General features: G+C 35.5%; 1 protein-coding gene across 2 annotated transcripts in view; it reads left to right on the top strand.

Annotated features, from left to right (window-relative positions):
* The first annotated feature begins 4,218 nt into the window (after positions 1 to 4,218).
* Positions 4,219 to 26,263, top strand: part of nSMase (neutral sphingomyelinase) — a 48,069-nt gene continuing 26,024 nt past the window's right edge. Inside the window, exons 1-4 of one of the 2 annotated variants that reach the window (XM_081739192.1) lie at positions 4,219 to 4,414; positions 11,222 to 11,395; positions 14,193 to 14,376; positions 16,519 to 16,728. In XM_081739192.1, coding sequence (XP_081595318.1) covers positions 4,377 to 4,414; positions 11,222 to 11,395; positions 14,193 to 14,376; positions 16,519 to 16,728 — 606 coding nt within the window. In that variant the 5' untranslated portion in view covers positions 4,219 to 4,376. The remainder of the gene's footprint in view (positions 4,415 to 11,221; positions 11,396 to 14,192; positions 14,377 to 16,518; positions 16,729 to 26,263) is intronic. The other variant, XM_081739193.1, reaches the window with a different exon arrangement.

Genomic DNA, 26,263 nt, shown 5'->3' with positions numbered 1-26,263 from the left:
GTGTTAGGTGCATTTACAACATGTCAGGCACGTCTGGAACTGTACAAGTACCTGGAAATGTTGCAGGAACGTGTTTTATATTTCGACACGGATTCTGTGATATTTACGGAGAAGCCCGGGGAGCCAACCATTGAACCTTCAACGTACTTGGGATGCTTATCGAATGAGATGGAATCTTACGGACCACGAGCATACATCAAGACATTTGTCAGTGGAGGACCAAAAAATTACAGTCTAGAAATATACAATCCGGATACCAACGTCACCAGTTACATATGCAAAATTAGAGGATTTACATTAAATTACAATGCAGGACAACAATTAAATTTCAACACGCTAAAAGAAATGATTACAAATCAATGCCGTGGACAAGTCACCATCACTATCCCCCATAAGATATGCAGGACCAAAGACCATACCATCGTCACACGCAAAGAAGAAAAAATGTACAGTATCCAGTACACAAAACGTCGATTTAAAGAATTCAATTCCTATGATACGGTTCCGTACGGGTACGTTAAAAAACAGAAGATGGAACTGGAAAAAGAAGATGAAGAAGAAAAAACTGTAAATACCCAATAAGGCCGCCATTTCTTCTTTTCCTTTTCTTCTTTCCCTTCCTTAACCACAAAGCAGCAACACCAAGAAGAAAATGAAGTACCCACAAGAGTTCATAAACCATCAACAACACCATCAGTGGAAGAAATGTAGTCATCTCGTACCGAAGGAGGAACCTTGACCATAAAGCAGCAACACCAAGAAAAATGCAGTACCCAGAAGAGTTCATAAACATCCATCAGTGAAAAAAATGCTGTCATCTCGTACCCGAGGAGGAAGATGAACCTAAACAGATCCATCATTTACGAGTAAGTTTTATTTCTCTCTTATCAATATTGACTCGTTTTTATTGTTTCAGAAAAAAAGAAATTCATAAAGTAATCCGTCGTTTCTTCTTTTTCTTTACAGGATACGGCTACAAGATTCGAAGATGATGATACGTCCAACATATTCATTAAACTAGATCCTGTATTTATTATGTTAATAAACATGTATAGGAAGACCACATACTTTTCGTTAAAATACAACAAGTTGAAAAAAAAATATGTTTTATTATTTCTTGAAACCCTGAACACTTGTTTTCAAATCATGGTAATCTTGAAAATTTAAGGTGGAAAATATATTCAAGATTTGGTTTACATGATTTTGTTCGAAAAAATAATTAAAGAATTTTTTTAGTGTCCAAAATTTGATTTTTAATTTAGTTCGAAAAAAATTGGATTTGAAAATTTTTAGATGTGGTTTACAACTTTAGTTCGAAACTTGTTTTTAAAAATTGGTTCGAAATTTTTTGAAATTTTTTTTGGTTCGAAAATTTTTTGTTCGAAAATTTTTGATCTGAAAGTTTAGTTCGAAAGTTTTTAGTTTAAAATTTTTTGTTAAAAAAAATTATTTAAATTTTTAGTTCGAAAATATTTTGTAATTTTTGTTTCAAAATTTTTAGTTCGAAAATTTTTTGTTTGAAAATTTTTGTTTAAAATTTTTTTAGTTTTGAAATTTTTTTAGTTCGAAAAATTTTTTAGTTTAAAATTTCTTGTACTCTGCGGAACCGTTTCGAAAAGAATCGGAGCAGTTTAGGTAAGAAAAATCTGGCAACACTGTTTCCATTAATGAAGCGCTTACTGAGCAATAAATCGCTTAAACTCACAACAATGTGTTATAAGAAATCTACAAGCGACACCCCTCTTTCACCATTGTTACTTCCAGAGACATAGGCTACTAATTCAAGGACAAGATCTCCATCAAGGTAAGAATCATCTTATCTGTCAAAGAGAACGATAATATTTAATGTAAACTTCAGTACAATATCATGATACCCAAAAAGGGTTATTTAAGGAGGAGGTTGAACCCTCCATGGGAACTTTAAGGATAACCATAAAAGGGAACAAAATTCTAAAATACAGGTCTAGGGTGATCACCGACATATCGCTCTATATTTCACTCATGGGGTGTGTGGCGGGTCTAAGATCATGTGACCTCTGTCGGCCAATCAGAATCGAGGTACCAAAACACTCATCTTACTCGTAAAAAGGGAACGAATTTCAAAAGTCACAGGGCTTAAGATCACGTGACCTCTATCAACCAATCAGCATTGGGGTACCAAAAGGATTCATCTTACCCGTAAAAGGGAACGAATTTCAAATATCGCAGGGTCTAAGATCATGTGACATTTGTCAACCAATCATAAACACTCATCTTACCCGTAAAAGGGAACAAATTTCAAAAATCCCGGTCATAAAAGAGAATGAGGGATTTCCCCACAGGGTGACTCATGACGTCATACCACGTGACCTGAAAATTTGAATTTCCCGCGTGGGCGGGGCCTAACGTCACGTGACCTCTCTCAGCCAATCAGAATCGAGAAAATTTTTGCTGACTCGGCTGGACATAACGGGACCACTACTACTAGGGCTTAATTCAGCCATAATTGGCCTCGAATTGGAAGTACAACCATTTATACAATCTGACCTACTTGTATAGAGTTAAATAAGGTTTTAAATTAACTTATGATACTGTAAGTAATCTTTTTCTTAGCCTCTGGTTGATAGGTTAAATGATTCGATAAATATTCTCCAAAATGTAGCTCTCCATCTAGATTTTTATTTTTGTTACTTCATATACATATCCTGCTTGTTCGAACCTTAATAGCACAAAAACTAATAAGTGTTGGAGGAAGCGTTGCAGGGGCGTCATTAAACGGGGGCAGGGAGGGGCAATTGCACCCTCGGAGTTTGAGGTTTATATAGATTTTATCAATAGAATAGTAGAAAATCAGTAAAAAAACGCGAAATTTTACTTATATCAAGGGGTCTTGCCACCCCAAGCAAAATCTGAAATGACACTCCTGAAGCGTTGTGGTGAATTTCAGAGGGAACCACACCTGTGTTGTCAGATAATACCAAGTTCAAGAGTATGGAGAAAGTAGACACAGAATTTCACAAATTAAGTCAAGATCTCATAGATAATTGTGGATTAAATGGAGCAAGATTTAATTAAGTATTGCATAATTTCCCGAATATCTTGAATGTGGCATTTTTCGAAAATACAAGTATGGTTTCCCCTGAAATTCACCATACTACAGCTTCTTCTAACACTATTAGTCTTTGAGCAATTAATATATAATGCCTTAATAAATAAAATGAATTAAAATATCCTATTTGATGTCACCTACTTTGTGTCCTGTAGATTAAAGATTATTGACTAACATATGAGGAACAAATTGCCAGAACGAATATAACGAGTAGAAACGACGACCTCCCAAGAAAACTAAACGGAGGTGATTGTAATCGTAAAAATAAACTCCCATGGGGTTATTCGAATTAAACATCTTTCTCACCAGATGTCTACAATTGCCCTACCGTGCTCCATGTTCCACGTATTCTATTACACTATCTACTTTTTCTGCTGCTCTAGTGGTAACGTCTTTGGTGCACGCATCCCGGCTTCTATACCCGGTGCGAGATTTTTAATATTAAAACGCATTGCGGTGCTACGGATTCCACCTCAAACTGTAGGTCCACGTCTCATATGGCCTCGGCGCCGAAAAGACACGTTAAAATTCAATGAAAACAACGATCTGTATCACAGGTCCTATTTCCTGGAATTGAACGCTTGTATCCCATGGTGAGGATGCGTTTGCTAATTATATATCCATGAGAAAGCTTCAAAATATGAATAAAGTTCTGTAGCTCCAGCAGGGACCAAATCTACTGAACCTTTCGTGTATGTTCCCTGCCTTGAACCTACGTAAGTGTTTTTTGCACTGTAGTTTTTGTTATACATCTGGAAACCGTATTTATACGCAATTTGTAAAATAATTGTAATTTTTCAACAATTACTTCTGGTGGCCCCTTTGCATTTTATTTATCCTAAATAGAGAAATGTCAAGTCACCCACTCTTATTTAGAACAATAAGAAGGAAATTAGTGAAAGGATTATCATTTTTCAAAACTTATTTCGAGTGGAGTGTCTAAACTTGTCCTACCACGACAAAATGTTTCCGATAATTGCTTATTACTTATAAATGTTTCCGATAATTACTTCTTTGAGTAGCATTGCCACCCACATTTGCGAAGAACGTTACGAAATGAGGCCCAAAGTTTAGCATGGATATTTAAAAAAAAAAAAAAAAAATTAAAGATATATATATATATTTTTTTTGACGTATACAAGTTGGTGAAAAGTGACAAACGAAATGCGGTGGAAGATTTGCTTGATTTTCTTCACGTCAAGCGGAAACAGGAAAGGTGTTTCTGTAGGGACCATATGTAGAATTTAAAATAGTTATTTTTTTTCTTGTAACAATAATTACATTAAATATGAAAAGTACAATCACTGTGTTGACACTAAACTGCTGGTAGGTCTGTAGTTTTAGCTATGTTTTTGTTGTTTACTTCTTACATTTACGGTTTAAAATATTTGCATATTTTATATTGTAATCTGTTACCAGCGAAAATGAAATAAACTGCAATTGTAATTTACAGATCCGTTATTTGGTAACTACCTTGTACGCTAGGAATGTGTATGGACGACAAAGGGGGCAATAAGTATATTGACTTTTGCACTTAATTTACAACAATTGTGCTTTATTGCCGGGTGCAGTTTTGCTATATGGATCCATAGTATAAATAATAATAGGAGTAGGAACGGGTCAAAAGCTCCACAGGAGTTCGTTGGGTTCTGTTCTCGACAAAAAAAAAAAAATCCGTACATTTTAGATTCTGTGGATCCGTATAGTAAAACTGCACCCAAGATTTGGTTAGATTAGATTAGATAACATTACATTACATTAGGTTAGGCTGACTTACAAGTCAGCTAACTTTCAAACCAGAAGCATGTAAATTTTAGTTTGGAATAAAAAATTACTATTTGCGTATAAATAAGGCGTATGACATAAAATCTAGAGTGCAAAAACGCAAACCAACTTATGCTAGGTGGCCGCTAAAATTACAAATGCTACCCAATGAGTCAGGGTAGGGCGAACCTGAAGGTCCCGCGCAGTAACGCGGGTTGCACCCAAAGGAGCAGGCGCGTCAACGATGCTCGGTGCGCGCGTAATCGCAGGTAGTGAAGGCAGGTGGGTTGTAGCAATGATATGAGTTTCAGTAGCGCTTGTCACGGTTTCGTAGGCCTACACTAATAGGCCTACATAACAAACAGTAAAACTTTCCCCAAAGTCAACCTACTTCCTTCGAAAATATATCGTAATATTTTCAAGTGATAGAATTTCAATTTTGATTGAGTTCATCCGTGGCTAAGCGGTTAGCGAACACACCTTTGGCGCGTGAGACCCGGGTTCGATTCCCGGCGGGAGCTCATTTCATTCGGATTCCACGTTAATCATTAGGTCCACGTCTCATATTGCTTCGCTGCTGAACGGAACGTAAAAATCAATCAATCAATCAATTTTGATTGTCCGTAACAGTTGTCCCTGTATTTCCCGATAATGCATTATTTTTCCAAAACACTATTCACATTAATAATTTATGCAGAATTCCAATGTCTTTTCAATTTATGCTCTATGTGGATGTCCCCAATTTATTTTTAGTTGTTGTAAACATTAATTTCATTGGCAAATTTAGGACGCGCATTTTTTTTTTTTTTTTTTTTTTAATTTTAGTTAAAGTAGTTGAACATTTATTGTGGAGTGTTAATTAACACAGCCACACACAAAAAATAAAAAGTTCTGCTCACCGGGCCCCAGGGTATGCATTCGTGCATTTTGCACAGAATCCAAATTTCGAAACTCCAGGAAGATCGATCTTGTCAATTTTTTGTTCTGGACGAATTACTTCAGCGATTTTGGACAACGAGGATATACGTAACACAGCTATACAAAATAATAATAATAATAATAATAATAATAATAATAATAATAATAATAATAAAAGTTCTGCAGCAGACCTGAGCTCTATACACAGCGCATCAATCACATATGAGCATGGATTTCCTTGTCGTTTCCTCAGAACAAGATACATGTCCCTTTACAGACACAAATGAACGATGTCTTGATAAAAATCTGCAAGGGAGATTTTTTTTCAATATTTTTTTAATATCGCGCACCATTTACAAGATTGAGCCTACTTCCAGTTGGAGTTTCTAATTCATGTATGATCAGTGTTTTCTTTTTTCTTGCATGTAGTATGTAATAAGCAAATACATTACATACAGAATTAATTATAATGTCAGTGAAATATGGTGTTCATTGAGCAAAACACTTCAAGTAATAAAGATTCAACTTAGACTGGAGAAATTACTATCCTTCGTTTTTCATTCTCATTTGGCCATGAAACAAACGCCTGAGAGATATGTAACCCCTGTATACAATTATGTGGCGTTGGAATGCATAATGCGTAGGATATAATGCTTTAGATTTTTTTATTTTCTTAAAATTTCAACACTTCCAGTGTACCCGTAAAAATGTAATAAAGAAATAATGGCCATGTTTATTTTTAAATATTCAATTAGAACTGGACAATCTGCGCAAAATTTGCAATCGATCAGTGAAAAAGTCATCTTTCTAGAGCCTGTAGTTTCCGAGATCTCATTGTTGAAAGGATTGGCCACAAGCATATAAACGCCCACAAACGTATAGTTTAAAAGAACTCCAAAAATGGCAGCACAATTTATTTGCTTTGATTTTTGAAAAGGCTTATTAAAATACAAAGGCTTTGAACAATAATTTTTAAAAAATAAACTTTTTGGAAAACATCAATTTAAATAATTTATTTCAAGTACACATACTTTAAACTATTTGTCTTTGTTATACGTGAAATCACAAATAACTGTAAATCAAAGGTTTGAAATCAAAAGTTAGAGGTTGGAGCTCAGGCGTTTTCATTGCTATTGTAGCATTTTAATAGATAGATTGTATCTTCTTGATTCTTTTTAGAAAGCCAGTTGAGATTTTGATCAGATTCAAGGCCTCTATCCACATGGAGGTCCGGGGCTATAGTCCCCCCTAAGCCCCTCCCTTAATCCGGCTCTGGTGAGACACTTTTCGTAATAATATTCTGGTTGATAATATATTTATGTAAGAAACCTTGTAATTATTCTAAAGCAAGTTTACTTCGAAATCGTGAACAGTCTAATAGAAAGGAAATTTTGAAAGGATGTCAGTAAGATCAATGTTCAAAGACACCACCACAGCATTCAAAGGATACGAACCAAGAAAAAACTTGAACTTCAGTCATGATATTTGGTCACGAGTTCCGAACCCAGAACTTTCCTGTGGTAAATAGAGAATGCGAATCGTTCATTTACACCCAGGCGGTGAAACTAGCTACGTCGTTTTTATTCTGTGTTTATTAAATACTTGTATGTAGGATCAGTGAGGGTAATTATGAGACAGATTTCACATCTTTTCCACGTTACTCAGCTTACATTAGTTTTGAAAGCAGTTAACCTGGGCAGCAGTCAGGGTTTGCCCAAGTGGGCCCAGCCCGAAAGCCCCGGTGGGTTTTTTCGGGTTGGACCCACCTGGAAAAACTCACTTTAAAACCCATCTGGGTTTTTTGAACTTTTTGTTAGTATGTTATTGGTACAACTAAGGTGATCCCATTGAAAGTGACTGTTATCAGATTTTGATCTTCGCTTGGGCGAATTAGATACTTTCACGTTAAGGTATACAACAACATTCAACATAAGACCTTCTAAATGCACTGAATGAATAAAAGAACTTAGTTTGAGATAATTATAGAACAAATTAATGTATGAATTATGCTGATAGCCTATTTCAAGTAAAATACGCAATTTTATATTTTAGAAAATACTTTCCGTGAATAGTGTGCTCACCGACTCAGTGACGCCGAGGGACGTTATCCCTATACGTTTGATGGGTTTAAGGCCATAAGTGCCGGAACTACCAGTAAATATGTAAATACATTAGTAACACTATTAGTATCATTTCGTATTTTTGATGATAACACAACTATTCTTCAGTAAAATTTGGCTTTCCAACAACAACAGTTCAGTTAAGTCATTTGTTACTATTCAAATAAGCATTCTGTAGAATCAACACCAGTAATAGCGTAAAAATTCTTATCAAATTTAAGAAGCTTAATGCCCGGAGTTCCGAAGACTACGTAATGCTTACTGTTTCAAGTACTGAATTCAACTTTCCGTAGTAATGGAAATTTCCATGTGCAGTAAAGAAAGCTGCATTTTCGAGGAAAAAAAAATCGTATAAGAAGTGCTCGGGAAATTCCAGCAATTGAACGCACAAAGGCTCGGAAGTGAATGCTTCAACAGTAAAACTATTTATTTTAGCTGAAAGATATTTAATTTCATATAAGGCACTAGTCTTTGGCTATCCGGGGGCAACGCCCCCAGACCCTCGCGTTTGCTCTGCCTACGGTCTCACATCGCTTAAATCCACAATTCTACCAAATTTCAATTTTCTTTACATATTTCAACCATTTTGTATCCCAAGAAAACGCCCATTTGAATAACATGGGAATTTCTTCATTCTCCCTTTAGACACCTTACAAACTAAAAATATTTACTTCTGGCATTTTTTTTCCTGTGGATTAGTCCCGGAAAGCTACAATCATGCCAAATTTAATCATTCTAATCCTGCCGGAAGTGCCTAAGCATTTGGGGTATAGAAGATGTCCCATATAAATAACTTTGGAAAGATTTTTCAGTTTCCCATAAAACCACTGTGCAGTTGGATTTTTTTTTTTATTTTTTATTTTTAGTGATTTACCTATGTAACGCTAATGATAACGTACAGCCATACCGAATATCAAGTTTTTATTCAAATTCTAAAACCTAAAATACGAGATTATACGTCCAAAATAAGGCCCATTTAAATAATATGGATAATTTCTTCATCGCTCCTTTAGACCTCCTAAAAGTAAAAATATTCATTTCTGGCAATTTTCCTGCCGTTAAACCCGAAAAGCAACTGTCAAATTTAATCATTGTAGTCCTACAGGAAGTGCCCAATAATTTTGGGGTGTAAAAGACGCCCCTTATAAATTAGATGGGGAAGATTTTTCAGTTCTCCATAAAACCACTCTAAACTTGGATTTTTTTATTTATTTTTATTTATTTATTAGGTAAAACTAACGAAAACATACAAGCTTTCCGAATTTCAAGTTTTCATTCCAATATGAAGTACCTGTACATGAGATTATAGGTTCAAAAAAACGCACATTTAAATAATATTGGGAATTTCTTCATCCCTCCCTTAGATCCCCTAAAAATAAAAATATTCACTTTTCGCAATTTTCCTGTGGGTTAGTCCTGGAAAGCTATAATCATGCCAAATTTCAAGTTTCCACGTCAACCGGAAGTACCCCTTTATATTATGTCAGTTCGTTTAGTTTTATGTAGCGTAGTTAGGAGGGAAATTTTGAAACGTTTATTTTATAAAACATGTATTATATATTTGATTTAAATTAATGTATTTGGAATTCATATTTGGCAAACGTCACTGAGGCTTTTGGGATGGCTCGATCTACATTTGTTTGTTTGTCTTTCTATGCCACACACACTACAGGGTACAACTTTAGGTTTTTTAAGTTGAAATTTTTGGGCACAAACACGGGACACTAAATTTCCTGTATAGATTTTGGCGCGCAAACCAACGTAAAATTTCAAAATAGCGGGTATCTACACTACAGAATGCAATTTTCGGACTTTTAAGTTGAAATTTTGAAGGTAGAAGCTCGAGACATTCTAAATTTGCTGTATAGATTTTCTCGGCGATCCTATGTAAAATTTCAAAATGGCGGTCATTTTTTTTTTTTCAAAACAGCAGTGAAGAGTGTTGCAAGTTGTGACAATGACAATCTTGAAATCACATTTTAACACTTTTACCCCAATGACATTGAAATGTTTCGAAAAGCCCCAATTAAACCTGAAAGAACTCATATGTGCCCAGATGGGTTGTTTTTTTTTCAAAGAAACTCGGGCAGCAGTTTATGGTGCCAATAGAGTAACAATTTGCTGCCAAGAAATTTCCTGTCATCTCGTAAGTTGATGAGTAAATTTAAAATTTGTGCTGTCTTATAAATTCCCTCCAAAAGGTTAATTATGAGACACTGGGTGGGTAATTATGAGACACCTGTTGTCCCTAGCTTCCTGTATGTGATATTGAAGTATGAGTGGAAATAGCCACTGGTGTTATTCTAACATTTTTATGAGTTGATTATACGTCTGTAGGCTAATAGCCTATGCTAGATAATTTCAGGTTACAAAACATGCTTATGAGATCAAATTTAGACCAAGTTCTAGGCTGTCCACTAAAAAACAACTTAGACTACGTTTATTTCTTTCTTTTAGTATACGGATATGCAGCCAAGGCTATTTTCAACAAAATAATGTAGGTCTACAATTTTGAAAGTTACCAAGAAAAAAGATTATAGGACTGCCTAAATTACAGAATACACCTTTTTTGAAACTCAACATATTAGGATACAGAGACAGATTCCAGTTACTTCTTAAATATATTAATCTAGCATGTGTCTCATAATTACTCTCCATATAAGCAAAACGAGATAAAATAACAACAAAATTTGTAACTTTGAAACGAATACCCAAGGGACACAAATTCAATTTAACCTGTAACTAAAGGGTAAGGGGGAAAAAACAAGAAATGTTCATGTGTGTGCTTTAACGGGTGCTTTGCCCTATCTGTTGATGACCCTTGGTACTATTTGACTGTATATGCCATGCATGCGTAGATGTAGAAATGTCCAAGGAAAGGAGCAAAACATTTGACTAACCCTATTCACTTTATACGCGGTTTTCAGTCTTAAAACGTCGTTTTCTCGAAAATACAGTTTTGTGACATTCCTTCTTTTTTTTCCTTACCCTTCAATTGCTGACCTACCAGGCTTCCACCAACACCCATTGCTTTTACAACAGTGATATTACTGCTCGAGTAGATATAAAAGTTAATGATAGGATTTCAAATTTCAAAACAAATTTTTTTGAATGAGTTTGTTAAAAAAAAATTGGTACATCCAAAATTGTGTAAACTGAAACCTATAAATGTAGACAGAGCCTCTGAAGGATGTTAGTAAATGCTTGTGCTCTTAATTTGTATTTATCCTACAGTGGTTGAAGATCAGTGAGGAATGTCTCATAATTACCCTCCATAGGCAGTGTCTCATAATACCCCCAATAACCTTATGTGTTTCATTCCAATTTTTAGGGGTATCCCAGGAGTGTCTAAAGATCGGGAGCCTCGAATGATGGCGATAGCTGAAAGACTTGCGTCTGGAGAATATGATTTAGCCTGCCTGCAAGAAGTTTGGTCAAACGCAGATTTTAATTTGATCTGCGAGAAAGTAAAGACTGTACTACCACATTCCCACTACTTTTACAGGTATAAAATTGTTATTTGTTTAATGATTGCTTGTTTGTTGGAAAGAAAATTTGTTTGTTTCTAGGAAACTAAGCATATAATATATTTTGCTGTGTATGTATATATATATACATATATATTTTAAGAAATGTGCAGAACCGCGGTAGCTCAATGATAGAGCGTTCATGTCTGGTGCATGGAGTCCTTGCACCTATATATTTTTAATATACATAAATTATTTTTAATACATTAACTTAAAAAATTGTGGCATGCATCTAGATACAAAATAAGCAACATGTGATTCGAATAGGTCTCATGGCGAGTAACTAGCACTATGACTCGAAGACAAAATGATCCATTTGCTGCTAATAAATCTGGAATATATAAAAAAATCTAAAAGAATCATTAGCAATATCTTAAAAAACAGAGAGTCCTTAGAGGGCAAAGAAGCTATCTCAGGGTTATCAAAGCATCTTCAAGCGTCCAAACACTTGGTGCAGGCTATGAATGCCTTCACTTAGCTTTCTCTAATATTGGAAGAAATGTGTTTGAAGCATGTCACATTAAGACAAAAAAATTTACAATTAAATTTCGATAAAGGAAATCTAGATAGAGATTGGGATAGCATCATTGCTAATTATATCACTAGAAACAAAAACAAACATATATGTTTTTAATATACATAAATTACTCTTAATATATATATATATATATATATAAAACTACAAACATTCCGAATAGGTCTAATGGCGATTATATATTAAAAGCATTATTAGTGGGTTGACTAGGACCGATTCCATTTAAAGTCGTCCAGACAAACCACAATTGGTCCCCACCATAGTCTCAGATTTCATTTATTTTTTTTTTATATGGGATCTGCATGCAATATTATTAGACCCATATTTTTTCTTTTTTCTGAAAAAAATTTCTCCTTCGATATCCAGTCTTCCAAAATGTCTGCCCTCCTCTCGGATTGTTCGAAAAGCTGAAAAACATGTCAAGTTAAAAGTTCTGTTGTAGAGAAACTAGTGTACTTAGTAACATAATCGCAATAGCAGGAAGAGTATAAAGTTGTATATTTCGGTGGAGGGCCAAAATTCGTCTATTGGTCAAATAGGAATCGCGCAATTTAGTCGCAATGTTGCCAACTTTGGTGAAATTTTTGCTAACTTCAAACATTTTTTTTCTGTCCTCACGAGCAATATCAACCATCTGCTTCTAGCATCTAGGAACTTTAGCATGTGTTTGTCCCTAAGGAGGATTGACCATTTTGATTGTAGTGCTTGAAAAATATTGGAGGAAAATTTGACTGAAGGATGTTAGTAGATGAGTAATTCGTTATATTATAATGTGTTCCATACACTCGACAAATAACTAAAGTAAACAGAGATTGACGCATTTTAAATCTAATTATTAAAGAGAGAAGTGAAATTCTTACTCTACAAGTTTTCGTTTCTTTGTACGTTTCAGCCACTTATTCTGAAGTGTGGTTTATTAAGTTAAGTTACTCACACTGTTAGTAACATATATACAGAAGAATTGTTAAATCTTATTTTTTTTTCTTCATAAATAAATTGTCGGGAACATTTTTCTGTATAAACAAGTTTATCAATAGGCATTTAAATTTTTGCACCTGTACACAGAGTGCAAAGTGCTGCATCATCATCATCATCATCATCATCATCATCATCATCATCATCATCATCATCATCATCATCATCATCATCATCATCATCATCATCATCATCATCATCATCATCATCATCATCATCATCATCATCATCATCATCATCATCATCATCATCATCATCATCATCATCATCATCATCATCATCATCATCATCATCATCATCATCATCATCATCATCATCATCATCATCATCATCATCATCATCATCATCATCATCATCATCATCATCATCATCATCATCATCATCATCATCATCATCATCATCATCATCATCATCATCATCATCATCATCATCATCATCATCATCATCATCATCATCATCATCATCATCATCATCATAATCATCATCATCATCATCATCATCATCATCATCATCATCATCATCATTATTATTATTATTATTATTATTATTATTATTATTATTATTATTATTGGCAGGTCACATGCAGCAACTGAGAAGCTTCCATGCTCCATGATGTTCTGCTCATCTCTTCGTCTTCACGTATGATTTCTCTGTTTTGATATCGTCCGTTAATTTTAGTCTTCTTCGGTCCCTCCCTCTTTCCTCTGAGACAACCATACCTCGGAAACGTTCCTCATGATACCATTCCCTCTTAACTAATGTCCCAAATAGTTTCTCTTCCTCTTCTTAGCAATATCTAAAACTGTTCTTTTCTCCCCCACCATTTCTAACACCCACTCATTCGTTTTCCGTTCAACCCAGCTAATTCACTCCATTCTTCTTCACAACCACATTTCGAAAACTTCCAGTCGCTTTTCATCGCATTTTGCGTAATGTCCATGTTTTTTTTTAATAGTTTATAAAATGATTCGATTTTCATTCGAGTCGAATCCGTACAGGATAACTTACGGAAGCAATTAACGAATTAAGTGTTTTATTTATGTTGTTAATATTTTAAAATAGTGTTGTTCATATTTCATAACATTGTCGCCTTTTCGAAAATCGAATATGTGAAAATCGATTTGCAACTTTTACGAAAATCGATTTTCGGTTTTCTCCGAAGAGTAGACGTAGACAGCACTAAAGACTTTTTTCTTATCAATGATTTCGTGATTATTCGTGAAATATGTGTGTTAATTTTAAGTCTTTTTTTTTTTTTTCCTCAGTGGTGTAATAGGCTCCGGTCTTTGTATATTTTCGAAGTTCCCCATTGAGGACGTGTTTTTCCATCAGTGGGCAGTGAATGGTTACGCCCACAAAATCCATCATGGAGATTGGTTTGGAGGAAAAGGCGTAGGACTCTGCAAAGTACTCTATAATGGACTTAAAGTTTACGTTTATACTGCTCACGTAAGTTATTATAATTATTTTAATAACTAATAATCAGTGTGTTGCTACAACAATTTGCCGGCACAATTGGTTTACAGACGTATTACTTCGGAAGAATAAATATTAATGTAAACAAAGAGACACTGTGGAGGCAAAAAGATTAAGTAATCCCTTCGTATTCGTTTTCCTTGATACACACACAATTATCACAAATTTTTCGTGCTTCATTAAGAAACATTCCCTTTAAATAGATGCGAACTATTTCATTGCTTGCCTATGACTAATTTATACTGGTACGAGAAAGAACGAAAAATTATTTTAAACTTGTGATCTGAATCTTACGTACGCCAAGTTGATATTTCATCAGAGTAGTTTGCTACAACTATATATATATAATCACTAAAAGTTCGTAAAGTTTTTTTTTTTTTTTTTTTTTCATCGAGGCTTGTCCGAAAAGTATGGTTACAATGACTAGGATTCATAAAAAATTATTCATTTAACACAGTTTCTACTTCAACGTATTTAGTGATACAAGAATTATTACCACCATTGTACAAACTCTTCTTAAGTTGAGCTACAGCTTTTGTATTTCACAGTAATAGCATCCTTGCGCTTGTTGCTGGAACCACATTTTTTCGTTCTTAATCTTTTCATCGCCGTAAAAATGTAGTCCAGCAAGATATGCCTTCAGGTGAAGAAACAAGTGGAAGTAGTGGCCACAAGGTCCGCGTTGTATGGTGGATAACCCAAAACTTGTGCTTGGAGAGAACGTATGACGGAGTACACTTCAGGTTTGGCGGGTTTCTATATCGGCGCAGCCATTGTAAACACATGTTAAGTCGCACTAGACTCGGCTTAGTAATGCAGAACAACCACTAAAGGAAAGCAGATGGCTAACAATGAAAACCAGTATATCTAACTATTACTTGTTCCAAAATATTACTTCTTCACCTACACTGTTGCAATCTTAATTTACGGATATGTCTCGTGTAGAGATTATGTTTTTGGCAGTAAGATTAAAGTAAAGATGTGCCCTACATGCAGGATAGGCTTACATGAAGCCCAAGGTAAGGATTCGCATTTCTGTGATCTCAGCACATAGAGATGATTTGCTTAGTTCCATACTTCGACCGCGTTTATCTCCCAGGCTTCTCCAGCAGCCATTTTGACAGAGACTGGGGTTAACCCCTGAAGGTATCAAGAAAGCACAACAAAAATTAACAAAATATTCAACAGTAAACTTCATCAACATAATAAACTTGCGATTCCAGTATGGTGTCCTGTCTAGTTGTATGTGATGGCTCTCAAAATATTTTTTGAATTCGCTGTTCTTCGTCTTGGACATTTTCCTATCGTGTTCTCTTGAAGCCACATTCATTTCTTTTTCTTGTATAGAATTTTCTTAAGTATTTTTTCCTTTGTACTTTAGAGTAGCGCTAGAAGAAGAGAAAGCGTTATGATCGTAAAAAACGATCAAATTGTAGATTTCAACGGATTTACACGTTTCATGGTCCCTACATACCGAAAAAGTGATTTTAGATATCTCTCTGTCCGTCCGTTGTTTCATATACAGGGTGTCCCAAAATTCCCCTGACATAGGGTAACTCTGTTATTATCAGAGTTACAACAAAATGGAAGAGAGAAAATCGTCTCCAAATACGATGTTTTCGATCTAAAGTGAAGGATTTTTTTTTTTTTTTTTTTTTTAACGGACGAGCCATTTGGGCTGTACACTCTTTATGGGCCTAATGTGAAATGAAAATGCAACGTTGCCATTTACTTGAACCCACAACATAAGTAAATAAAGTTACTGTTTGAAATGGGTAAGTTAACGTAAAAGACAATAATTTCTTTCAGTTGTGTTGTGGGTCCAGGTAAATGGCAACGTTGCATTTTCATTTAACATTGGGCACATAAAGTGTGTACAGCCCAATCGGCTCGTCCGGTTTAAAAAATTCCTTCACTTTAGGTTGGAAACATCATATTTGGAGACGGTTTCTTCTCTTACATTTCGTTGTAACTTTGATAATAACAGAGTTACCCAAAATCAGGGGGGCTTTTGAGACATCCTCTCTCTGTATAGCTAACGTAAATTATATATATTGTCTTGACTACTATTAGTTTTCTTTTCTTTAAATGTTGTTTTGTATCTTGTGTTTGCAGTTACACGCTGAATACAATAGAAGATGTGATGATTACAAAGCTCACCGAGTGACGCAAGCGTTCGATACGTCACAGTTCATTCAAATGACTTCAGATGGTGCTCATGTAGTTATATTAGGGGGAGACCTCAACACTGAACCAGGGGACTTAGCATATAGAATTATTTGCCAAAATGCTCAACTTAATGATGCTTATTTACATAAGAAGAACGTAAGTAGAAGAATTTTAGGTATTAATTTATTTTAATATAAATAAGATTATCAGATTCTTCCCTGAGAGTCTTGGTATTTCACCTCTCTTCCCGAAGAAGTTATGTCTCTAGATCTTGTAAACTTACTCTTTTAGTTCCCAGTTGCTTTTTGTAAAGTTCCATTACATGTTTTATCCTGTAAACATGTATACATTTGCGCTTTGAAAGATTGCAGTTAAAACTTAAAAGTCTTGCTATAAATGGAACTTGATCCGATTTCAGTAGCGTATTGTTAATTATTTTTATCATTATTGATGTAGGAAACTTACTTCTTCTTCATGCAGCGGACCGTGATCTTCGGGAATAGGAAGGGGCTGAGAGCACAGACAGTCTTTTTTGCTTGTCCTCTTCAGTTGCGAATACCGCTGCCGGATTCGTGGGTGGTTGTTGAGATATTCAATAGAGAATGAACAGTGGACATTGTTCTGTGTGAGAGTTGGATATGCACCATTCCGTCCTAAACCCTGTTCGGCCTAAGCTCTAAACTGCGAAAAACAAAGCCACGTGAAACTAAATATCGCTGATTTGCTGTTGGCCTGCCGACGCTTGTACTTCTCCACAAAATAGTTCATATGATTTGATTATTACTTTCACTATGAAGCTTCACATAAAACTACTACATTATTATAAATGACTAAAATACAATGCGGATTATCTAATAATACTGCAATCGAGTGTCGTTAATGAAACAATAAAAATAAACACTAAGCATGCTCAGTAATTATGGCGCCAATTCAACTGTGGAGGCGTGTTCTGCTTGTAAGTCTGGAAGATGGATCACATGAATCCCAGTTCCGTGAGTGGTGTGGTGAAACACCAACAAAGGAAACCTTTACACAGTAAGCAAAAATTGCTTACCAGCTAAATTTATATCATTTTTCTAAATTTTTCGAGTTTTTTTCTTTCTTTTCTGCTGCTGGCCTAAGTATCTGGACAACACGAGACAGTATTGTGATCACGTGTATAATTTGCTCCTCTCCGTGGGAAGTGGAGGTGATACATCACTAGCCAATAGTATTTGTTACAAGCGGAAGGATACAAATATTTTGTTTATTGGAGTTTAGAGCTTACGCTGAACAGGGAGTAGATATAAAAAAAATCTTTTTAATTTATATATACATAATGTTAAAACAATCCGCACGATTTTTTTATTACTTGGTTTTGATTTGTGAGTGTTCTCTTAATTCGAGTTTTTATTTGTTATTATTATTATTATTATTATTATTATTATTATGTAGTGTTTAATATTTTGTAAAGATCAGTAGAATTATTTTTGTGCGCATAAAAAACAAAAAAGAGAAGTAATTGAATTGGTGGTATTATATTGTAGTTGGATACACTGAACGTGAAAAGTTAATCCAATAGCAATAAGTCAGTTGGAGAGGTACGATCCTAGTGTTAAGACGTCCGTGCGGCATCGTAAAAATTGTAATAGCTAATGCTAAAAATACTGATTCAATATATTAATGAGCAATAATTTAACATACAATAGTATTAACCCGTCCATGCGAGCTTTTATTATAGTGTACTATCGAAGGAGTTTACTGGAGTCAGACTACAGAGGACATTATCCTTTCGATAAAGAAAGAAAAAGAAAAGAACATTGCAATTATTATTATTATTACAAAATTTGGTTCGGTAATTTGCAACGTATTTCTAAAACTTTGACAAACAGGATAGAGTCTGTGCAAAAATATTTTATTCGACTGCTATGTTTTAAGTTGAAAATGATCTGCTATTCTATAGCTACGAACTGGAATGATTATTGGGGTTTGGAGAGTCTTACGAATGAAGAGAAAGTTTCGACAGAGTCTGCATGCAAAAATACTAGATAATGTTTATGTAAGTCAGTACTGTTTACGGAACACAACTTTTAAAGTCCCAAATCATAGCATAAGAAATAGCACGATATATTATTTCCTCTGAATTGGAAATGTGAAATTTTAAAAAGATTGACTGATTCTTTAAGCACATTTTAGACATACTGTATTAAGCAAATGAAAATTTTATGAGATCTGAGTGATAGATTTTAAGCAATGACGTTTAGAAACATTAAGCTAAAATCTAATTTTAAAACATCTGTTCTTAGCTTTTGTACCAGATAGATAATGTTGACAATTTTTACAGCGTTGACAAAGAATTATTTGTGTTTAACTGACTTTATCTACATAATATTTTATATTAGTACTCCTCTTTCTTACTCTTTTCTTATTTATTATTATTACTGTCATTAGTATTATTATTCCATCATAATGTAGTTCTCTGATAGCACGTGCTTTTTTTTTTTTTTTTTTTTTTTTTTTTCAAAAAGCTGTTCATAGCACAAAGATGATGATGATATTATTATTATTATTCTGGAACCATGTGTTTTTGTCGATGGGATTCGTGGTGTGGTGCTTCCCTCATTCTTCCTGATCACGTTGGATCCACGCTGATCCTTCGATGAGGACGTGCCTACGAGATTGGTGGGGAAGTGGCGTGAGTTCCCTTCATGAACGCCTCGGTATGGTGTTGCGGCGATCGCGGGTTAAAAAAAAGAAAGAAAAAAAAGAAAAAAAAACATCGAATCCGAGCTCATTCTCTAGGAAAATCCAAATCCGACGTGAGCCGAGAACGAAGGTTAACCTACAGAAGAGAATGTGGAAAGATTAGTATCGTGCAGTAGCGGCTCGATACCATAATCTGAGGTAGTTCTGCACAGTGTGTTTTTTATATATTAAAATTCCCGTTTGCAGTAATTAATTATAAAATCTACACGAACCGCATATCTTTTAGCACTCAAATCGTTATACGTAAATGACAATTATAATTGAAATTAACAAATATATATACAACTTTACTGTTTCGCAACCAAAACACTATTGTTTTGCTTATTGGGTGTCAGTGGCGTATTTAGGATTTTGTTCCGGGAGAAGCTATGCACAGCATATGAATAAGCACTTAATTTTTCCTTTGGGATGCCTACAAGTTTAAATGAATTTCGGGGGATCTTGAGCCTTATAGCTCCTCTCTAAATACGCCACCGTTGCGTGTAACAAACTTTAAAAATACCATACCCATATCGTAAGAAACATGTTTTCAGATACTATAACAATTTCGGATTCACGTAATGTCTACAGGTAGAAATTGTATTAATACTGCTGAATTATAAATATTTTATCGTTTGTAAATAGTCTATCCGATGTGTCTTCTGCTGTACAAAATGTCCTATTACTCTATCATTAAAGTTCGGCATGATGGATATGAAATCACGCTCGATTGATAAGGTACCCAAAGCATTGATTCTTTCCTGAAATATTGTGCTTCCCGAAAATGTTTTAACTATTTTAAAATTAGAGAAGTAACGTTCTGCTTCAGCTATTGTCGTTGGGGTAATTAGAAGAATTTCCAAAAGGTTTATGGTTTCCTTAAAATTGTCACACAAATTGTGTTTGTTCAGAAAATTTGCACCAACTTGAACATGGAATGCTATTACTTTCAAAGCGCACAACAATTACACTGAACACCGTTATCAAAAACAAGAGAAGGGAGCCTCATGTACATCACGTCGTGTGTCTTCGGCTTCTTCGGAAGTATTCGTGAGTTCTGAGCTGCTGGGAGTGCAGCTCTAGTAAATCCTATCTAAGAGACAAGGAAAACGTAATACAGTGCGGCTGGTGAAGATTTTGGTTTCAATGCTAAAGCATAGGGCAATCCGTGCACAGCTCTTGCAATATTATTAAGCTTCAGTAGGTATTTCCATTAATCCTACGCTATGCAGCATATCCAGCAATACAATTTTAGGACATCGTTAGACCAAATATCATCATTACATATTATTACCTTGATTAAATTAAACACAATTCAACTCAATTGAAAATACATTTATGCCACTAAAATAGCTGATAGTTCTGCAGCTCTGCAGCACTTATAGGCAAGCCGCCCCTGGTATCGTGTCTCCTGTAATGCGATATTTTGTACTTAAAAAACGTTCTGACAATATTAGTACAGAATTTTACTGTCTGAGTAGTGTTAACGCCCTGTCTCTTGTTGTTATAAACAAAGTTACTACTTCTACACTCGGATAAGTCAAAGAAGTTAGGAGAGTTGCGAACTTTGTTAGTGGAAAGTTTAGATGAGAATTAAACTGCGAAGCTACTTAAGTTGGATAGTGATCTGTATGAGAGGAACCTCACCGTCTGCCTAATGTCAGGAAGTGATCTCATTTTGGTATTTCAACCTCTGAAGAGATCAAATCTGAGTTAGCTGATCCACATATTATACAAGTAACTCGTATTAAGAATAGGAAGTCAGGTGAATTGGTTGCTACTCAGTTACCGATTCTTACTTTCAGTTAGTCTACTCTTCCGGAATCCGTCAAAGCTGGTTAAAAGTACGTCCCTACATTCCCGGTCCTCGTGGCTTATTTGAACATCAGCACTTCAGGTACACCTGCAGTGTAATGCGACTGGTGTTATTTGTGTGAATTGTAATCTGAAAGGTCATGATGCGAAGCCTTGTGTACCGACCAAGCCCTATTGGATAGCTGTAAGGGAAATCACTCTGATCGGTCTAAGGACTGTCCTGCTTTTCAAAAAGAGATCAGAGAGAGCATTCGGGTCCCACATTTGTATCTGTTGTTGGAACTTCCCGAAGCCTACGTCTGTTTCAACTCAGGCATCTAATGTTTCCATCCAAACATCGTATACTGAATGTGGGAATGTAAATAAATAAATAAATAAATAAATAAAAAATAAAAAATAAATAAAAAAAATAAAAATCGCTGCCTATATATATATATAAGTATCGCTGTTCAGAGAACTCTGGCAACTTAACTACTCGATAGAATGCAACCAAATCTGGTAGGAGTATATTTGGAAGCATGTAGAAGCGATTGGTGTAGAAAACAAAATTAGTTCCAATTTTCGCGACCAGAGGTCATTGTGGCGCTGTACAACGCCAATTAAGTGCAGCGTAAGAAGAAAAACGACACTAGTGATGCTCAGTGATAAGAAAGGCTGTAATTACCTCTCCAGGTGCTTCCTCACGCCTGCATGTGTTGCGGATTAGAGCGCCACTATGTGCCAGCAGTGAGCTGATGGTAATCCGATATTGGCTTTTTTAATTCCCCACTCTTTGCCTTGTGATCAAGGGATCCCGGGTTCGATTTCCGGTGAATACACGTAAGTCGGATACCATCCTATCCTGTAGGTCCCGTCCTTAGAACGTCATCATCATCTCACACGGAACCAATCATCACGGATTTTCTTGCCCAGGGACCTTCACGTCAAAGACCTGCCTTTGGGCAGAATCCTACGCCACCATCATCTCCCATAACACATCACTACACTACGGAGTTTATTAATAGCAGTACAAATCAATGCCACGCGTCGCACGGGGTAGCATAATTATGACACCTCTTTCATTGAATATCAGTAATATCATTTGTCTTCCATATCACACCATACATAACACTGAACAGAAACACAATAGCCTCTGGAGGCGATATTTGACACTAATCTTTTCCTGTAACTTTGGAGGGAGTCCACAGTTTATGACCACAGGAAAGTCTAACATTTAACGTCGTTTTCGTAAGATACCCAAGAATTATAAAAGGACGCTTCAGCTCAAAAGCCCGCTTCCCCAATAAATCCGCCACTGACCTCGGGGTATTAATAGCGTTGGTAATCAATGCCACGAGACCCATAGGAGAGGCAATTACGGTCTTTCTTATCATTCAGCATGACTAGTGTCGTTTTTCTTACACGCTGTACTTATTTGATGTTGTACAGCACCACAATTACCTCTGGTGGCGAAAATCAGAACTAATTTTATTTTCTGCACTAATCGCTTCTGCATGTTTCCAAATATGCTCCTACTAGGTTTGGTTGCATTCTGTCAAGTGGTTACGTCTCCAGAGTTCTCTGAACAGCGATATTTATTTTATGATAACCTGGTATATGAAATATACTGGTGTAAATTTACGTTATAAGGGTGGTAAATTTAAAATAGTGTAGCCCAAGATTAAACCATCGAGTGATATTTATTTGTCATCAACGTGGATACCAAATATTGATTGTCTGTATTTTGACACTTATACCCTTTTGTTTGGTCTTGCATATTTGCATAATAGTAACTTCGGACATAGTATACTTCCACGTTGATAAATTCAGAAATCATTCCGATGGAATCAGGTTAATTAACAGTCGTATCTCAAAGGTGTAATATAATTGAGTTATTAATCGTGATTATGTGATAATTGAAAGTGTGTTCAGTTCTAATAAGCGAAAGAAACGTATTATTAGAAGTTTTGTAATATACAGGGTGTTTCAAAACAACACCGACAACGTTTGGGAGGTGATTCCTGACATCAAGATAAGACAAAAAGTGTAGACCAATCTTGGTGCACAAATGCTTCCTTTCAGAGTAATAGGCTACTGAAAACATAAAAAAGTGAACTTTAAAGGTCCATAGCTCCAAAAGCATGGGATCTACCGTAGTCGGGTCAAGGCTTCACTTAGGAACTAGTACGTGCCCTATCCAAATATCCAAGTTTCAGAATCCTGCGATACTGCCGCAACAATTTTTATAGAGGTAGTTGGTGAGTACTTCAAATTACATGCCCGTAGCCAAACTGCCTCTATAGAAATTGTTGCGTGAGTACCTTAGGATTCTGAAACATGTATTTTTGGATAGAGCACATATTAGTTCCTAAGTGAAGTCTTGACCCGACTGCGGTAGGTCCCATAGTTTTGGAACTATGGACCTTTAAAGTTCACTTTTTCGTGTTTTTGACAGCCTATAACTCCGAAAAGGAAGCATTTGTGCACCCAGGTTGGTCTGAATTTTTTGTCTTATGTTGGTGTCAGGCAGTGACAACGCCAGAGGGGGGGCAAGGGGGGCGAGCGCCCCCCTAGTAGCTACTTCTGCCAGCTAGACTGCCTTCCCCCCCAGACTCCTACAATCTTTAAACATTCTACACGTAGTGTTTTATATCAGTATCATAATCAAGCTCATTGTCAAATTGTAGTCTATTTTCCATGCATTTACTATGTGGCAGATAAGTCTTCAAGCTTTCTTCTTTGAGCGTCTGAGTATTTCTGTTTTCTAATTTAGCGCCTTTTGGGGTAAATTTTAGTTATACTTCTTATGATTTTTAATTATTGTGCCTAGCGAACAATAGTAGATTTGGTCGACTTGCTTTCTTCTCATTGGATCAACTTCGATTGGAAACAAAAGAAAGGTAAAACCAGTTACGTAACTTGTTTGTATTTATCCAGGTTTGAATTTTCCAGTTTCATATTTTGTTTTATTTAAAGGTTCTATACTTCTTTTTTCTGAAACATTATTCTCGGCTTTTAATATTCAGAGGATGTGCTTATAACAGCTTAGTTTGCAACTACCAGGGCTTAATTTTTTGAAGGGGGTAAAAAGAGTTGTGTTTTCCTTTCCTGCAAATGATAATAATAAATTTATGGAATTAAATTGATTCCCAATAAAACGTATTGTCAGAGTGCTGATCTTTAGTTAGTAATTGGTTTACACTAGTGCTCCCTTACTTATTTTGTTTCAAAGTACTGACGTGACGTCTACCATATTGACTAGGGACTGTTGAAAAATTCGTAGCCCAACCCAGAAGGAGTGCACGTGGAATGGTAAAGTTTTACTTCTACACTTTCCCCGAGAGTCAATATACTACCTTGTGCAGTGCTCCAGTTTTTGCAGAAAAGTTAAAAAATCTGAAGATTTCCTCGCACCATCCCTATCAGATCTAAAATGGCTTTCTTTCAAGTGTTATTTAAGTTTGGGAAATAAGTGCACGTAATAGTTAGACGGAGCTAAATCTGCGGAATAATAATGATGATCTAGACATTGAAATCCTAGATTATGCAATGTCAGTTGTGTTCGCAGGGGCTTGATGGACAGATGTATTCTCCTGAAAAAACAGAATTCCTTTCTTTTCATTTTCCGCGGCGTTGAACTTTGCATTTTTCTTTCAGCTTTGTAAATAATGTAGAGATTCTGGATTAAATATTTGACCGTTGCGGAGGTAGTCTATGAGTACGACTCCATACTTATCCCAGAAGAATGTTGCAAACAGTTTCTCAACCTACTTCCGTGTCTTGAACTTCTTGGGCTGATGAAGAAATGAGTGCTACTACTCCATTGACTGTTGTTTCGATTCAGGATCATAGTGGTACAACCATATTTCATCTATGGTTACTATTCGTGAGCGAAATTGATCAGCATTACGGTCAAATTGGAAGACGACTTCTCTTAATGCCGTCACTCTTTTATTCTCCTGACAGATATTTTAGGAACCCATTATGTCGAGAACTTGAGCATACCCAAGCCATTCTGAATTATGCTACCGACGAGTTCCAAAGAAATGCCCAGAATCTCTGACACAAGTTTTGCTGAGAAGGTAAAAACTGAGAAAGCAGGGTGCAGCCAGTCCTCAGACTATAATATGTATATCGTGAGTTTACTATACACTTTAAAAACTATATAAATAATAGCTTAAATTATTTTTGTCGCTCAAAAACTGGGGTAGCCTAGGCCCTCCAGCCCCGGGCTATATCCACCACTGGCTGAAATGCAGCAATTTTCAAGAACAATGTCACAAATTGCATCCATGATTTCGGGAAGAGTCATTGCTTTTAATCATCCTGGATGTAAAGCATAATTTGTTGAGAAATCGCCACGTTTATACTGAGCCACTTACTTCTTCACCACTGTATATAACGGAGGAGAGTCCCGTGGTGTTTTACTGATTTCCTAATTAATTTACTTCGGTGACTTTCCTTGGTGGAACAAAAATGTTATAACAGTTAGTGTCTGGATGTTCGTGAAATTCGCTGCTTGGGCACAGGTAATCACTTCAGAGGCCTGAGAAACAATAAGAATTTCATTATTAATATAAAAATTTTTATTTGTACATACAGAGATATGTTTTTCTAAAGGTTTCATTTTTCTACCTAGTACCTACATTCCTTCTGGATTGGACCAGGACATTTTCAACAGCTCCTCGTAAATTTTTCTCTCTCTCTCTCTCTCTCTCTCTCTCTCTCTCTCTCTCTATATATATATATATATATATATATATATATATATATATATATATATATATATATATATATATATATATATACAGAGAGAGAGAGAGATACATACATAGCATATAGTACTAGACGAATGTGTTACTCGTAGCATACGCGAAAGTAATTCAATTTATGTTTAGGCTTCAAAAGTTTCATTGAAAGATATTTCATATGCAGACGTTACTTATTTGTTAGTTACAAATTTTACCTGAAATAAGTTTAATTTATAATCATATAGGTCTAATATAAAAACAGCAACGAAATTACACAATGTAATGTAAAATAAGTCAAACGTAATAAATATGTCATATTTGGCATGGCAAACAGCCGCTCCCCTGAAAATGTATCTGCCCCTCCTTTCCCTCCTAAGAACAAAGCTGGCGTCGTCACTGGTGTCAGGAATCACCTCTTATGT

Source organism: Thermobia domestica, chromosome 14 (genome assembly GCF_964235325.1).
Source record: "Thermobia domestica chromosome 14, izTheDome1.hap1.1, whole genome shotgun sequence".
Taxonomy (NCBI): domain Eukaryota; kingdom Metazoa; phylum Arthropoda; class Insecta; order Zygentoma; family Lepismatidae; genus Thermobia; species Thermobia domestica.
The sequence above is the reverse complement of the archived record's forward strand: the minus strand, read 5'-3'. Positions and strand labels throughout refer to the sequence as shown.